General features: G+C 54.6%; 1 protein-coding gene across 2 annotated transcripts in view; it reads right to left on the bottom strand.

The window, feature by feature from the left end:
* The window catches only part of MPRIP (myosin phosphatase Rho interacting protein), a 187,233-nt gene that overhangs the window by 75,161 nt on the left and 94,536 nt on the right, over nucleotides 1–17,536 (bottom strand). For both annotated transcript variants that reach the window (XM_081110750.1, XM_081110751.1), the window contains exons 4-5: nucleotides 10,925–11,076; nucleotides 5,202–5,286 (exon numbers count right to left, since the gene is read on the bottom strand). In XM_081110750.1, the coding sequence (XP_080966876.1) occupies nucleotides 5,202–5,286; nucleotides 10,925–11,076 (237 nt within the window). The remainder of the gene's footprint in view (nucleotides 1–5,201; nucleotides 5,287–10,924; nucleotides 11,077–17,536) is intronic.

Below are 17,536 nucleotides of genomic sequence, written 5' to 3'. Positions count from 1 at the left end.
CCCTTTCACAGGGGTCGCCTAAGACCATCAGAAAACATATATAATAATTACATATTGTTTTTGTGATTAATCACTATGTTTTAATTATGTTCAATTTGTAACAATGAAAATACATCCTGCATATCAGATATTTACATGATGATTCATAACAGTAGCAAAATTACAGTTATGAAGCAATGAAAATAATTTTATGGTTGGGGGTCACCACAACGTGAGGAACTGTATTAAAGGGTCGCGGCATCAGGAAGGTTGAGAACCACTGGTTTAAAGGAAGAAGTCATTAGATGCAAACATAAACCTGCTCACAACCTCCTGCCCAGCCCAGCCCCCCGTACAAGTTTGATGGGAACCTAGAGCCCAGATGGGAACAGTCTCATCCCATCGCTCCCATGTCGGGAGTGGTGCTGCTGTGGGGGAAGCATGCCTACGGGATGCATTAGACACAGGGGGTCCATTCCAGAGCCCACAGGGAACTTCCAGGCCGTAACCTAGAGCCCAGACAAGGGAGGGGGAGCCGACACAGGGACCACACAGAGAACCTTCACGCAACACTGCAAACCAGAGCTGAGACCAGGGTGGAGCTGAGACCAGGGTGGCACCCTGCAGTGCCAGCTCACATCCTGGCCACGCCCCCTGCCCAGCCCATGGTCCTGGGGGCCAGCTGCTGAAGGGTTAGATGGCTTTGGGCCCTATCAAAAGTGAGGTATATCTTAACTGTCTCCCCAAAACATGGGCAATGAAGTACAAATGGACACTCTCCGACTCCCATGCTGGTGGCTAAGCCTCATTCTTAAAAACGTACTTCAGCCCGTCTCTGACGTGGGGCTCCGGCGAGGGTTACAGATGGCTGACCCAGGCGGGATGTGTGCACATGCAGCCACAGGAAACCACCAGTGGTCACTTATCCACAGCTACGTGCTGGGCTCTGGCTCAGCACCACCACATCCAGTCCACCCTAATCCCCTCACAGGGGAGGGAGAGGAGGCTTGCTCAGCCAATAAGGGAAAAGTGTAGTTCCCGGCACCATAGGAGCAGGAGAAAGGCCCAGGATTAGGGGCGGTGCCTTGGCTGGGTATCCTGGAGGCCCCACTGAGAGGCCTAGGCACCCTCCTCACAGGAAGGATGAAGCCAGGATGGCTTTCCCCGCAGACCCAGGACGCATATGACCTCCCATTGAGTCAGAACTACCAGCAGACCCAATTCCTGGGCTGGAGATGCCCAAGACTTTGACTCCTTCAAAAGAAGGGTCCTTCTCGGAAGGAGGGATGGTTTCTGACAGTTCCTGAGGCTCCACTGACCTAAGGAGACCTGACTCCAGGGTTCCCTGTCCCCTCAGCCAGCACCCAGCCCTTGCTTCATGCCCCACAGCCCAGCTTCTCTAAAGGAGATGCCACTCTGAGTCCCCTCGCCACCCCCCAGGACCTCCTGCTGAAGGGCCACCGGCCAGGGCTGCACCAGCGCTGACGGCTCAGGTGGAGCTGGATTCCTCCCGCAGAGCTGGGTGCGGTGAGGGGAGGCCCTCCTTGGTGAATCTGTGGAGGGGGTGCTAGACCAGGGCAGGCAGAGGTTGTCAAGAAGAGCCCAAGGGTAAGGAACAGGCGACAGTGCTCACGAGGGAAGTGGCCCTGACTGCCAGTGCCCTCGGCCCCATCCTGTGGGTGAAGTGCCTGTGACACACAGGCAGCCCTTTGATGCTTGGGGCCGTGACCCTAGCACTGGGGAGGGGGTGGAGTGGCAGGAATCCCTAAGACAGAGAAAATTCCAGGCCTGAGATATGAGGGGCCCTGTCCGGGAACTCGGGGAACATGCATTTCCCAGCACTAAGCAGCTACAGACCCGTCTCCTGGTCTGGGCCTCCCAACTTGCGCAGCGCAGGTGGCAGCTGCACTCCCTGCCCAAGCTCCCGCTTCTGGGGGCTCTCCGGGAGCACAGGGCCCTGGCAGTGGCCAAGGCCCACACGGAGCTCTCTCCCTCCTTTGGCAGCGGTGCTTTCTCCTGCCTCTGTGCCGAGTGAGCAGGGACAGGGGGCAGGTGCAGCAGGCACAAAGCCACGCTGGCTTCCAGGAGAGGGTGGACGGTGGGGAAGCCCGGATTCCAGGTGAAGTCGCTTTTCTTCTTCAGAGAGTTGAGACCATGCACAAGCCAGGCCAGGGCTGCATGGCACCAACCTCTGCTCCCCACACTGTCACCGTTGTGGCAGAGGGCCCTGGGCTCACGCTGACCCAGAGCCCGGCTGCCAGGACAAGAGGCAGGAGTGAAAGCACTAGTTTTCCAGGTACTGGTCCCTGTGTGGCTGGACAGCTGTGTGCTCAGGACGTCAGCACTAGGACAGTCTGTGCTGTGTACCTGGCTGCTTAGAGGGTTCCCAAGCAGGGAGGAAGGCGGGCCCAGCCAGGGCCTCTGTCTCCGCACGGCTGGGCAGACCCCTCTTTGGAGGCGGTTTCATAGAAAGCCTTCCTCTCCACTTCCTGGGCACGGAGAGTGAGTGGGAGGAAGGGTTCTGGCTGGGGCAGGGTGTAGGAGCAGGCTCCCAAGTGGAAAACAAGATGCCTAAGAAGCAGAGGTGGCAACTCACAGCACACATGTGGCCCTGGATGGGCTGGAGGGCTAGACCAAGAGGGCCATTCCTTTTGGAACATTTCATATGGTCTCTGAAGGCAGGAGCAAGGACCAAGAGCCTGGGGCCTGGGAGTTGAAGGATCAGCCTCCCAAAGCTCCACTTGACAAAGCGAGCCCCCGCACACCTGGCTGGGAGACGGGTCCCTTGGCCTCACAACTCTGGGACTTGGGGTGAGGGCAGTAAAATCTCCATCCTTCCTGCCCTGTCATACCCAGAGTAGATTACTGTCCCTTCTCCAGGTGTCTCAGCACCATGAGAATTCCTCTTGGAGTGAACAGGGCCCGAGGAGGAAGCAGTTCCTGGGAGCCCATGCCTATTAGGCCCCAGGCTTCGAAGGCTCTGGTCAGGGCAAGCCTGTTCCTCCTCTTGCCCTGGGCCCTGGCCGAGAGGTGTGTGCCCTTCTTGCAGCCTAATCCTCATCCTCCCTCAGGGCCCAGCTTGGGCCTCTCCCTCTCTCTCCCTCTGATGTTCTCAGCAAACCCCTCGGTGCCTACATTACATGGCCCCAACTCCCAACTGCCTGAGACCCTCTTGTTGAGGGGAGCCCTGGGCTCCTGCCTCAGTAGCCAGAGGGCAGGGTGCAGCGGAGCAATGTTTCCAGCTCCGCGCTGGTCTGACCTGAAACTATCCCGGGCCATAGAGAGGCAGGCCAGGCCCCTGGGTCCTTGTCTCTATGAGGCCCTAATGGCATAGGCTTTCCTCAGTCCCATCTGGGTCACTGGAATACCTTCAGCATCAGGCTGTGGAGGAAAAACCTGCCCAGAGATCCCCCAGCTCTCCTCTGGAGAGGCCCCACATCCCCCATGGAACTGCCTCCAGGGCCTGGCCCTGGTGAATGGGCACAGCTTCCAGAAACCAGTGGCCTCAAAAGTGATGCTGGAAAGCAAGTGGCAGAAGGAAGAAATCATCCCAGTTGGCTCCTGCCAGGGCTCAAGAAGAGCTGAGTGAGAAGATGGACCCCAGGAGCCCCAGGATCTGAGACCCTCAGGAAACCAGGTCACTTCCCCAAGTTCTGATCACATGGCTCCTGCTAAGACTGAAAAGGTGGAGCTTGGCAGTATTCGGGGTGGAGGTAACACTGGGGGAGGGGCGAGAAACAGCTAGGGAACAAGAACACAACCGAATTCCCAGGGCTGGGCTTAGTGTCTTCTGCACACGTAGTGCCGTACTTGGAGATAGCGGCTTACCTTGGGAATGCTGCAGAGCCTAGACACTTATTCTGCCTGGGATTGTTTCTCTCAAGCCCGGCAGTTGGGGGATTTGAGTGTACACCCGCTACTCCCCAGAAGGAAGCTCCACTTCCAGTCCAGGAATGACTGATGGCATCTTGCCAATTTTCCCCAGCAACATTACTTCCAGGGGATGCTGGCCTGGGACTCCTTGGGGAGGATGAATGGAGGGCAGGCCCCGGCACACTCCATCAGCAGGAAGCCAGGTCATGCGTGTTCAGGGGAACCCAGAAGGTGTGGGGATTGTTGAGGAGAAAGGGACCCAGGCCAGCACACACCTCCTGGTCCTGCCCAGGCCCACTTCTGTCACTCGGTGAAGCAGAGAGCAGACAGTGAGGACTACTAACCTCAGGGGTAGCCTGGTTCTGCCATGGGCTGGCTCTCTGCCAGGCTCTGAGCCTTGCTAGATGCCAAGGGATCCCATTCTCCATCCTGCCCACACTTAGGGTCACTGTAAGGCTCGATCAGGAAAGGCAAGAGCACTTGGTAATGGTCACGTTTGGAGCAGAGAGGAAAAGAAGAACATTTACCGAGCACCTAAAATGGGCCCAGTACTTCCTTTCATGGTCACACTAACAGTCTAGCTAGATTTCAACAGGCCCATGTGCAAATCCATTCACAGAGGCTCAGGAAGATGAATGTGCTGCACCAGGGCCTCAGGAGTGTGGAGCATGGCCTGGGGGCCCTGTGGATGGGGGGGAAGGGGGAGGACAGTGACCTCTGCGGAAGGACTGGAACTGGTGAGATACCCTAGCCCCTCCCACTCTGGTCACATGGGAGTGGGGCAGGGGCACTCAAATCAAGGCTAGCGGCAGTTTTTTCCATTTACGGTCAAAGCCCAGAGCAGGAGTAAGGTCCCCTGAGAGCCCCTCACTTGGCCAGGACACTCCAGGACCTCCCTGCCCAGCCCCCGTTCCCAGCCTGATGTCTTCAGGCTCCTCTCTATGTGGAAAGTGGAACTGAGCTGAGGCCCTGAGGAATGTTGTGCGGCAAGCAGCCGCTCCGAGAATGCTCTCTGTTCCCAGCAGCCGGCAGGACAGCCAGGAAAAGGGACATGCTGTGCTGCTGCTCCTCAGCACCTGCCTCCTGGCTGGAAACTGCTGGGGAAGCCCCGACCACACAAGCAGGCCGCCCTGTCCTGTAGTGGGTCCTGCCTGTGGCTCAGAGCGGAGCCCCAAGTCATCAGAAGGAAGGAGGGAGAGAGACTGGGCTGATGACCGCCTCAGCCCTGACCTGACTCCTACCTCCACCTCCAGTTTTAGGCTGGGCCCCGAAGCCCTCTCACTTTCCAGGGGCTCTTCCTGCTCCCCAGCTCCACCGGGGAGAAGCCACCTGGCAAACCCACTGCCTACCTGTGGTGTGGGAGGCTCCACTTTCCGCTTCTTCTTCTGGTTCTGCTTGTTGGTCCTGGGATAGACCATGAGCATCTCTAGCCATCTGGGGAGAAAAGAACAGAGCAGGTCAGATCCCTGTTCTCGGAGATTAGGGCCCTGCCTTGTTGAGTGGTCCAGGCAGGTCCCATGCTTCACTCAGGGGCCAGGCCTCCGAGCACCTGAACAGGGTCAAAGCCTGCCATTGCGGGCAGAGAGTGCCAGCAGCGCAGCCCAGGACAAGCACAGACTGTGAGGACCAGGCTCAGGTGCTGACCCTGCAACGGCCACAGTGCAGGTGGCCCAGGGAGGACATGAGTGCCACCGTGGCAGAGCGGCAGGCAGACCACTGGCCTCAGAGTGCAGGGCACGTCACTGTTTCCACCAGTGCCCTCCCTTCAGCGCTTACACTTGGCTCTATAACCACCCTCTAGAATGGATTTGGTTAGCGCCCATATTTGTTATGACTGGGGGCCACGCACAGTTCTCAAAGCGGGAAACCAGGAGTCTTGCAACCAAAGTTCCCCACATCAGGCCACTGACCTCCCAGATCATTCACTCACTTCTGGCCCCACCTATACAGTGAGGGCACTGGGCCCCTCAGCTTTGGGGAACCCTGGCAGGGCCACCCAGGGACCCACAGCAAGATCCCCATGCTAAAAAGTCCACGCTGGATCAGCATCAAGAAAGGTAGCAGGGGAGAGTAGGAAGAGCAGAGGGCTTAGATCTGGATCTGCTACCCTCTAGCCACAACCTTGCATGGCTCCCAGCCCTCTAAGCTTCAGCCATTATCTTTGAAACCAGGGCCTAGATTAGGCCATGATATGACCACGACTTGCCTCATTGGAGCTTTGCAACATTTGGGAGGGTTGGAGGAAGGGGGACAGGAGGGGAGGTCAGGAGGAGAACTTGCAGAGATGGCACCAGAGGAAACTGGTCCACTTCCTCCCAGAACACTAGGGAGGAAGTCCGTGTTAAGTCTGCACTGGCAGCACCTGGCTGGAGGCTGCTGTGCCGACCAGCACCCCAAGCCTGGGGCCGGGGGAAGGGCTGGTGTCTCAGCACTCAGAGGCACTTCTTTAATTTGGGGTGCAGGGAGGCTGGTCAAGTCAGTGGCCTTCTGGGAGGTATGCTGCTGCCAGGAGAGTGGGCTTGGGCTTGGGTGTGAGGAATCACAGCATCTGAGCTGAGGGACTCCCCTCACCCCAACTCAGCCCAGAGCAGGCAATACTTGATTTGCTGAGAGAATCTACAATTGCCTGTGCCCTCGAGCCTGAGGCACAGGCCCTGCAGGTCACTTTTCTGTGAGCTCCAAAGCAAGAAAGGAGGCCATGGCTGCATCTGCAAAGCCAGCAGAAGAGCAGACTCAAAGGGCATCACTCGGGTAGCCTGAGCAGCTAACATGCTTGTGGGGTTTCTAGGCTGCCCGGGGGCTGAAAGCTCTTTGGGGCACTCTAAGGCCCTCTCCTAGCTGGACCTAGGAGGGAGGAGAGGCTGCTCAGAAACGTCGATTGGAGTGCAGGGAACATGGCAGGGAGGTACAGGTCCTTTGGGGTGCCCTGAGCCCCTGTACACTGGCCCAGCTGCTGTCAACTGGCAACACCATGGAACTGGGCAAATGTGAGTCTTGCAGGACAGGGCCTTGAGGGAAGAGGAGAGGTGGGCACTATGGTTGCACTGCTGACTAAACAGAGCGCCTGCAGCTCCTGCCAACCTGAATGAGGCAGAGATTCAGGTGAGCATGAAGTGAGGGTGGCCAGGGTCACCAGGCACCTCAGTCTCTGGTTGGTGGTTCTGTGACTAGAGGGTGATAGATGCCTGGCCCTGAAACAAATGATGAGATATGTTCTTTGCACTCAGATTTCTCAGGGAAGCCCAGTAGGCTAATGTGTCTAACATTATCCAGATAGGTTATGAATGTTAAAATATATCCAGGGAAGAGAGATGACGGGGGAATGTGGACATGGGGTTAGTGATGGACGTGGGCACCAGGGACATAGGTGGTCCCCAACTTCGAAGGCAGAGATAGGTGAGAAGAGAAAATCCTGACACTGCTGGAGGGCACAGAGGAACTGGAACCCTAACCCTAACCCTACCTCTGCCCCCACCTTGCCTATTCCCACCTAAATAAATCCCACCTCTAAGAGAGCTGTGTGAAACGGTGCCTCAGACACCCTGGAGGTCCCCTCCCAGCATGAGGAAGCTGGGAAAGAACGGCCACCCTCCATCCAGTCCAGGCAAGACCTGGTTGCCTCAGGTGTCCAGGAGGCCCCATGTCAGAGGAGACCAGGAAAGAAGCTGAAGGGCCATCGGCTCTTCTCACCAGCCAGAAGCAAGTGTCTGCACCTCTTTAGGGACCCAAGCACTTAGACCAATTGTAGGGCCCCGAGCCCACAGATGACATTACCCAGCAAAGGAGCCCTGACAGGTCGAAAGACCCAGGAGGCCAGAGAGGAAACCAAGGGAAGAAGGTCCCTCTGGAAGGAGAGAGGCAGAGATGGGAGAGAAGATGGGTGCCAAAGTCCATCTCCAGGCACACGCCCACCTGACTCTAAAGGAGGCCTGACTGTCCCAGTGGGTGGGAAAGATGAAGATGCTGCCCAGAGTTACAAGGGCCTGCAGGGGCTGGGGCAGGCTGCCTTGGAGAGAGCCCTGCCTATTGGACAAGAAGGAGAGGTCAAGGCCTAGGACCAGAAGGGGGAAAGCAGTTACGAGTTATTTTGGCTCTGGATATGCCACTGAGCCACCTCCCAAGCCCTCTGCTCTTAGGACTGACCAGTCTACCCAGTTAACTGCCACGATATTTTGAATTTAATTGAAAAAGGCCCACTGCTTGCATCCATAGATGCTTATGGTGGACAAATGGCTCCACAGGGGACCCTGGGGCATCCACGCCTGGTGCCGTGGCCGCTAATGACCTTGTGCATCATTGTGGTTTATAACAAATAAGTATTTGGTCACTCAGATGATGAAAATAGATTTCTCATGTGTATTTAGTTTATGTCCACAATGCCTAGCTCACCACTCTCAAAACCTATGGACTATCCTCAGTGAAAGGGCTATAAAGGTGTCTTGTGTTATGTTAGTGGGGCGACTTTGGGCAACGCCTATGGATGGGTCTGGTTGTCAGGAGAACCAGCCACATGATTAGCGAGTTGGCACTTTCAGTCTCACACCCCCACCTTTACGGAGGGGGGAGGGGCTGGAGGTTGAATCAATAACTGGAACAGGTCTATGTAATAGTCTTCATAAACCCAAAAGGACAGGGTTCAGAGAGCTTGCCAGCTGGGAGCCAGAACGTGTGCCATGCCACCATGCGGGTCCCAAGCTCCATGAGGACAGAAACTCCTTTGAGACCTCGCCCTACACATCTCTTCATTGGGCTGTGGGCGTGGATCCTTTACTATCCTTGGTAATAAGTATAATTTAGTGAGTCCACCATTTTTTCTGAATTTGTGAGCCATTCTAGCAAATGAACTGAACACAAGGAGGGGTCGTGGGACCCTCCATGCATAGCCAGTCGTGGGAGTGTGGTGGGTGGGGAGCAGTCTTGTGGGACTGAGTCCTCACCCTGTGGGATCTGATGCCATCTATCCCCAGTAGAGGTGTCAGAAGAGGCGTGAACTCTTAGACACTGTGCTGGTGTCCAGGAATTGTTTGCTGGTGTGGGGCGTTCCCCCGACCATATTAGAGTTGGGTCTGGGCACCCAATTAACCTTGGCTACCCAAGCTTCATGGAAATGGCAGGCCCCGTATACACAGACAGAAGTGACCACGAGAGGGTGGCTCAGGGCAGAGCCAAGGACCCCTGACCTATGCCAAGTGTCTGACAGCAGGACGTAGGCTGCCTGCCAGAGAGACAATCAAATGCCAGACACCGTCATCACCCCAATGCCAGGTGGTACACTACTACCTCACTGACCTGCTCCCCAAATCACACTCCCCAGCCTAACCTGGAGACCCAACAGCCCCCTTTCTTATCCTGCCTGTCACCCAGACCTGTCTCTAGAACCCAGCTCCCAAGGGGAGGGGCTAGATCTTCCAAGGAATCCAGTTGGGCAGTGGAACCCTGGCTCAGGTGTGCTTGCCAGACAAGACCAAGATAGCAAGTGTGAACCAGGAAGTGCAAACTACCCCATACTGTCACTCATACCTGGAAGGTGCCCTTAGGCTCCCTTATTCCCAGAGCCTCAGTCTCCCAACTGTAACAAGACTCTGTAAAAGCCCTTTACACCCTTAAATCATATGGCTGTGGGGTTAAGATCAGGAAGCGGCAGAGTCAAAGTGTTCTCCTGTTTGCCCCAGGGGTTAGAAACACAAACCTGCCTCTCTCCAGGGGAGGAGGATTTGGGGTGAGCTGGCACCCCTAGCAGAGGGCCAACCTGGCCCTTCTGCTCCCCGCCTACCACGTGTAGATCTGAACCTGGCTCTTGTTTCCTCAAGCAGCAGCCTTGGCCAGGGCTATAGCTGAGGTACTGCAGCCCACAGACCCTGCTCACAGAAGTCGTTCAGTGGTTGAAACCAGAGGGCTTCACTTTCTAATCCCTGCTACTTTGCTGTAATCAGCCTGGTCCCCCTAAACCCCAGATTTACTCCTCCAAAAGCCTTCTCAGCCTCATCGGCTTCCTTCTCTACCTTAAAGGATGACTGGGATTCTCCAAGACCCAGGGCCTGAGCTCCGGCCACATATGCTCGCTGTGCAGCACCACGTGCAGCTGGGCCTTACAGAGCGGATAGCAGATGCCCCATTAGCAGGGGCTCCTGGAAGGCAGATACTGCATGGGTTCAGGAGCAGGAGCTCAGCCCCTCTTGGCTGTTGGCTACCTGAAAACCTGGGCCCACCTTCCCCTTCCTAGGGTTTCCCCTAAGCCTCTGCACGACCCAGAGACTTTCTGTTCCCTCCTTTCACTTGGACAGAGAAGCCAGGGCACACAGCAGCCCTGGAGACTCTGGTGTGGGTGCGAGGAGTGAGACAGAGCTTCCACTGTTAAGAGCCTGCCATTGGCTGAGGAAGCCAGATGTCACACAGACCATCTCCTTCTTCTGTAAGGGCCAGCAGAGGGAGCCCAGCACCTCCTCGGGGAGGGCTTCCTGGCAGCGGGAACATGCAGGACGACTTTAACAGTCTGAAGTCCAGGGGTTGTTTCAGACTGAGGGAGGGCCAGAGTGAAGGCACAGAAGTGGAGACAGCTGAGAAATGTACAGCAACCAGCACTCAGGCTCAGGGTGGTGGGAGTGAGGCTGGAAGGCTGGGAAGGAGCCCCAGGCAGCCCAAGAACTTGGACTTGACCTCCAGGTGATTGATTGGGTTTCAGGTAGGAGAGAGGACAGTGACAGTGCTTTGGGGACTAAGCCCTTGTGGTGGAGTGGCAAAAGGTAGGGTGTGAGAACAGAGGAGGCCAGGGAGAGGCTTTGGAAGATCTGTCAGCCCCAGAACCAGGGCAGCTCCAGCAGAAGGCGGCCTTGAGTCAGCAGGACTGAGGCGGGTAGCCTTGGTGAATGTGTGGACACGGGATGAAGCCAAGGCAATGGGGCGTGAAGTGGGCACACAGTAGTGCTGTGAATGGAGAGAGGGGCTCAGAAGAACGAACACACTTAGGGAAGAAATGAAGGCAATGCTGCTCATTTATGCCAAAGGGACCCAGTCTAGGGACCTGCCGGTGGGCAGGGAGCACCAACTCCCAAAATGCACGGAGCAGACTCACCCGCTGATGATCTCCTTGGTCTCTGCCCGGATGAAATGCTCCTTCTCAGGGGTCAGAATGCACAGGGAGAACTTCTGGCCTGTCCGTCCCTCTCCGTCCACCACGTCTGTGCACTGGTTCATGTTGATGGTGCCCTGAGGGAGGGTTGTGGGCTGCAAGAAGAGGAGGTAGGGACACTCAGGGCCAGCTCTAGGGGCACAGGAAGGCAGCACAGACCATCCTTATGTCCCCAAGCCCTGTCTGACCTGTGGCTTCACGACAGGCACCTGCACCTCTGGCAGCTGCATGCCCCCAACGACAAGAGGCACAGGGGCTCTGCCTCACCCTGGCCCTCGGAGCTCCACTTCCTACCTGCCCCTAACCCCCCAAGGAGGAGGGTGACAGGCTGGCTCTTCTCAGAGGCTCCCCAGCTGGACATTCCTTTCTTGCTGGAAAACAATAGCCCAGCTGGCATGGGGAAGGGGGGACAGGAAGGAGCTCACTCCCGGAGGACACAGCTGGGATGGCAGAGGCAGCCAAGCCCTCATCTTAGAGGGGTTACTTATCCAAGAAAGCAGTGAGTAAAGCTCTAGAGCAGGTGGCTTCAAAATAGCAAGGTTATTTTTAGAGGCAAGAATGGGGCCAGAGAGAAGCCACATCCTTGAAGGTAAGTGCGGGGCTGCGAGGCCAAGGCCGCCAGAGGCACGTGCACTACCACCAAGTCCAGGAATGCCCGTGAGGAGCGTGGCAAGGCTGCCCAGAGCCTAACAACAAATAACAACTTCTCCTTTTCGGACAGCAACGCTGTTAGACATTGAAATTAGGGACAGAAAACCAAAAACAAGAAAAGAAGGCTTAAAAAAATCCCCACTGAGGTGAAGACTTAACTGAGAGGTCCTTCCTAAGATGATGTGCAGCCCCACCTTCTGGCCTCTCACTCCCCCCACATGACGATGCTTTGGGAAAGGAGACAGGTTGCCATGGCTCAGAAACCGGAATGGATGATGGGGGGCTCCAGGGCAGCTGTCAGCTCCTCCACTGAGTGGCCCCAAGAGTTTGGCATATTCCCAGACCAGTTCCTGGCAAGACAGCAGTGAGAGAAAGCCAATGGCAGCCATGTGGGGTGCTGCACTGCGAGCCTCCCTCCTGGAGCTCCGAGTAGGTTTTGCCCACCCAGCTGGGAGCTCCCTGAGACAGGGCCGAGGGAAGGGCCTGGTCTGAGCATCAGGACGCTGGGTCTGGCGGACTCTCTGCCATTGGAAACTGCCTCTGTGTCCCCAGAAGGAAGGGGAGTTCCCAGGCCTCCAGTCTGAGCTCAGGTGCTCTCCCTGTGGCTCCCAGGCTGCCCTAGGAGCTCCTCTGACCACCGCCACCTCCCTCATCACTGGGGCTGGGCTGGGTTCCCAGAGCTCTTGCTCCAACTCGGCTGCCCGCTCTCTGGCCCTTAGGAGGTGGAAGGAGTCAGCTTCCCGGTTTCCATCGCCTTTCTTATGGGGGCCCTGGCTCAGCCAGTCATCCTTGGGTCCAGCTCAGGATGGAGGTGGCCGGGTCCGAGGACCGGCCATGACCTTGCAGGCAGGCCTCCACCTTTAGGTGGGGAAAGAGTTTTTACCTTCAGCTATGTGTTCAAAGAACATCCTGCCTCAGAAATGCCCCCAGGTAGAAACAGGAGGAGGGGCAAGAGTCCCTCTTCTGGCAGCTTTCTCTCAGAGGCGCTGGCAGTGATTGCCAGGGCCTCTGAGGGCAGGACTGAGAGCAGCCGTAACTGCTCACCCCACCCAAGCTGTGCACGGAAGCTTTTGCATATGAAAGGCCTGGCCCTTTGTAATCTGAAAATTACTTAACAAACTGCAGCTGGCCCAAGGCCCCACGGCAACTTGCATTGCTTTACAGCTGGCTTCTGCTGGGTAGCCTCAGGCAGAGGCTAGATTAGCACCTCCTTAGATCCAAAAGCCAGTGTACCCAGTGGTCAGAGTGGGACCATCCAGATTACAACTCCTCAGATCCATAAGGAACACCCTCAGGGGGCAGACTCAGTGAGCACCAAAGCCCCACTGAAGCAAGTCTTGCCCCAGAAGGGTGTCTTCAGCACAGAAGTTCTCCCACTGCAGACACAGCTGATTCTCACAGCCAATTGGCCTGGAGGTCAATTCCTCCCAGTGTTATCTACAACAATCAAGGCTTAACTACAAGACTGTGCAAAAGCCCACAAAGGGGTGCACCAAGAGTGTCTATCTCAGGTAATTGGGGAGGCTGAGCCACTGGGCCCTATAGGACACCTAGCACAGAAAGCCACTCTATCGGCACAGCGAAGCATAAAAAATGCTGAGACAAAGAAACAGGACACAAATGACAAAAATGGAGGAAAGCAAACTACTGGATATAGAGTTCAAAACCACGGTTATAAGGTTTTTCAAGAATTTTCTAGAAACCGCTGATAAACTTAATGAGATCCTCAAGAAATCTAGTGAGACCCTGGATGTTGTGATAAAGGACCAACTAGAAATTAAGCATACACTGACTGAAATAAAGAATATTATACAGACTCCCAACAGCAGACCAGAGGATTACAAGAATCAAGTCAAAGATTTGAAATACGAAGAAGCAAAAAACACCCAACCGGAAAAGCAAAATGAAAAAAGAATCCAAAAATACGAAGATAGTGTAAGGAGCCTCTGGGACAGCTTCAGGTGTACCAACATCCGAATTATAGGGGTGCCAGGAGAAGAGAGAGAGCAAGATATTGAAAACCTATTTGAAGAAATAATGACAGAAAACTTGCCCTACCTGGTGAAAGAAATAGACTTACAAGTCCAGGAAGCGCAGAGAACCCCAAACAAAAGGAATCCAAAGAGGACCACACCAAGACACATCATAATTAAAATGCCAAGAGCAAAAGACAAAGAGAGAATCTTAAAAGCAGCAAGACAAAGACAGTCAGTTACCTACAAGGGAGTACCCATACGACTGTCAGCTGATTTCTCAACAGAAACTATGCAGGCCAGAAGGGAGTGGCAAGAAATATTCAAAGTGATGAATGCCAAGAACCTACAACCAAGATTACTTTATCCAGCGAAGCTATCATTCAGAATTGAAGGTCAGATAAAGAGCTTCACAGATAAGAAAAAGCTAAAGGAGTTCATCACCACTAAACCAGTATTATATGAAATGCTGAAAGGTATCCTTTAAGAAGAGGAAGAGGAAGAAGAAGAAAAAGGTGAAGACACAAATTATGAACAACAAATACACATCCATCAACAAGTGAATCTGAAAATCAAGTGAATAAATAATCTGATGATCAGAATAAACTGGTGATTATAATAGAATCAGGGGCATAGAAAGGGAGTGGACTGACTATTCTTGGGGGGGGGGAAAGGGGTGTGGGGGATTCGGGAAGAGACTGGACAAAAATCGTGCACCTATGGATGAGGACAGTGGTGGGGGGGGAGGGCGGATGGTGGGGTGGGAACCGGGTGGAGGGGAGCTATGGTGGGAAAAAAGAGGAACAACTGTAATAATCTGAACAATAAAGATTTAATTAAAAAATAAAATAAAATAAAAAAACTTGGAAGATAAAAAAAAAAAGAGTCCCTCTTCTAAGGATGGGCCATAACCACATAAAGCAAGCGCTCTCATGAGGGAAGCAGCCTCGCAGTACCTCTCCCAGGCATTCCTGGAGGGTTCCTTGGGCTGGAAAGAGGAGCTTGGTGGGTTGTCCTGTAACCAAACAGGGGGGTCTGGGAGGTCCTTAGGAGCAGAGGGCAAAGAAGGTGGCCTGGGACCCACCCATCTGCCTTTGGCTGGGGAGAAGCACATGCACCTAAGGCCTGGACTCCCCTCTCCAGATGACGGCAGCCACGAGAACACAGCATCCAGCCCGGGGCAGGGCCTGCACGGTCCTCCCAGCATTCCCTACTCCTTGCTCTGGCTCCAGCCCCTTCTCTCTTCGAAAGTTCTAATCCCAGGCCTTCTCTGGCATCATGCTCTCTTTGGGCAAACTAAGGGTGGCAGCCTCTGCCCTCTGAGAGACGCCCCCCCCCCCCGCCCCCTGCGAAGTGCACGCTCTTGCTGGCACTGACAAGGCTCAGTGTCTCTGAGGTGGGGCCTCTTGTAGTGAGGAAAGGCCACTGGTGCCGTGGACCATTGTGAGGATTAGGCCAGGAGCTGTGAGGCCTAATTGTAGTCATGGCCTTGTTTCCAGAGTGAGCCAGGAGCAAGAGCAGAGTGGAGAGAGGGGGTGGCAGAGGGGTTTTCCCAAGGCAATGTCTTCACTTGGCCTCGATGCCCACCCTAACCCCTGGCCTGTGGTCTCACAATGCTGCTGGGATAGATCACCTACGACACAGATGCCCGGGTTAGATAAGGTATCTAACTGCACCATGGAACCAATAACTTATCAACTGTAACACATGTATAACACACACAGGTGAGTTAAGTGGGGACAATAAGACATCAACAGAAATACTAATATTTTATTTTTTCGGGAGCATTTAGTGCAGTGGTCACCAACTTTTTGAACCTCACGGACCACTAGTGGTCCACAGACCACTGGTTGGCAACCGCTGATCTAGTGGGCCCCCAGGAGGCATACACTCCTCTTTAAATACTATGTTCCCAGGCTCAAACTTACCAAACTATTCACCATCCCCTCTTGCCAGTAATTGTTTCCACTGGGCACATGGCCACGCTACAAACAAGATTTCCCAGCCGGCCCTGAAGCTGGAAGTGGTCATACGACTCTGTCACCAATTGCACTGCCAGACTCCTCTGGGCCTGTGTCTTTGTGTGTAAATGAGGGATCTACCTTCTTCCAGAAGTGCCAATAACAGGCAAAGGCATAACAAGCCAGGACTGAAGGAATGAATGTTTATTTACTACCTAGGTGTCAGGATTTCACAATTACAGCCTCTTCGTGCCTCCTTAAATATTACTTACACAGCAGGCACCATCTAGTCCTATTACACACACAGAAAAGGGAGCAGAGAGTAAACCAGTCAGAACCGAAGGAAAAGCACTGGCACCTGCCATGGAAACGGTGCCTGAGTCTCCCAGCAGCACGCGCGATGCCTCTGCTGTGTGTGTGCTTCCCATGCTGCGCCCTGGCCCCTCGCATCCTCTCACCAACAACTCCCACCACCTTTGAGGCTGGCAATGCTGTCACCCACTTGCCCCTACTCCACACGTAGCTGTGTCTCCCGCACCCACAGAGCTGGGGAAGATTCCACCAAGGTCTCCAGAAAGCCCTCGGCCCCCCACCTCTGTCCAGGAGGGGCCACACCGCTCTGCATCCTCAGCACTCTGAGGAGAGAACTGCTCCGGAACAATCCATTTCCCAGCTACCTGAGACCTCCTGCTGGGAGAGCCAGGGCAAATATCTAGGCTGTGACCCGAATCCAGCAAGAGGGAACCCCTCACCGCAATGCTGTCAGCAGAAAAGCCAGCTCTGTCCAACAATCTCCCTGCCCTCATTCTGCACCTCCAGAGGTTAGAAATCCAGGCCTCCTACAAGGCTGAGCATTACCTACTTTTGCTAGTTTATTTCCCAAAAAAGGGATGGCTCTCTTCAGGGCATCCAACTCTGCTATGCTGCCAGTTATGGGTTCAGTCCATGCCCAGCAATGGCACCAACAGCTCTCAGCCATCTGGGGAACTCAGGTCCTCTTCTGCCTCCACACCACCAGCTAAGACGGCAGAGCTGTTAGAGAGCTGCGGATGGTTTAAGCAGGAGGTGACCAAGCAGGAGGGCACAAGACCTGGGCCTTTTTCCAGGAATATGACCCCCCTACTGAGAACCAGCCTTCCTACTGAGCTTCTGCCTGCTGGTCCACAAGAGGCCAAGGGAACCTCTGCCCATTGCAGGTGGCACCTGTCAGAGGCCCGCTTAGGACAATCCTGCTACGGTAGCTTCACCACCTTGGGATCCTCCATGCCCACCCCAGATCCAAGGAGCCGTGCTTTAGGGAAAACCCTGGAAGCTTGAGAAGGTGAGCTTCACTGAGCCAGGGGGAAAGAAAAGGAAAGTGGGACAGAAATACAGAGGGGCCATTTAGAGCTATCAAGGGGGGTGGGGGGAGGAAGGCTTTCCTTCAGGCAACTGTGCTTCTAGAACTGGGGGCGGCTCATATGCAAGGCCTGGATGGAATGGGAATTGTCCATTTTGCTCCCCATTCGGTGGGAAAACAAGATTCCCACAAAAACAAAGGCTTCCCTTGGCAAAGAAGCACTCACAAAATCTCAAGGTCAGAAAGAGCCTTTCAAGGTGAAGCCCAAGCCCATCCACTGTCTGAGTTCCTGCAATAGTTCATGTATTTCTCAAACTCATCTGACCATGACCGTCAGAACTGTGCATTTCATGCTGGGATGAACACACACATATGTGCATGCACACACATGTGAATTGAAAATTATGAAACATTTTTACTGCATGTATACATTTTGTATTATTCTGTCGTATTCACCAAAGCTGACTTAAAGAGTAGGAAAAACACTGGTGACAGCAGCCAGACAGCACATCTGACACTGTTAGGAGCAGGGCTCTCCACGTTCCAGGTAAGGCATGAAGAAAAATCTACCTGTCAGTGAAAGCCCTGGCAGCAAGAATAGTAGTAATTTACGGGGCTGGGCAGGGCTCTA

Source organism: Myotis nattereri (genome assembly GCF_964212035.1).
Source record: "Myotis nattereri genome assembly, chromosome: 16".
In the NCBI taxonomy this organism is placed as follows: domain Eukaryota; kingdom Metazoa; phylum Chordata; class Mammalia; order Chiroptera; family Vespertilionidae; genus Myotis; species Myotis nattereri.
The sequence above is the reverse complement of the archived record's forward strand: the minus strand, read 5'-3'. Positions and strand labels throughout refer to the sequence as shown.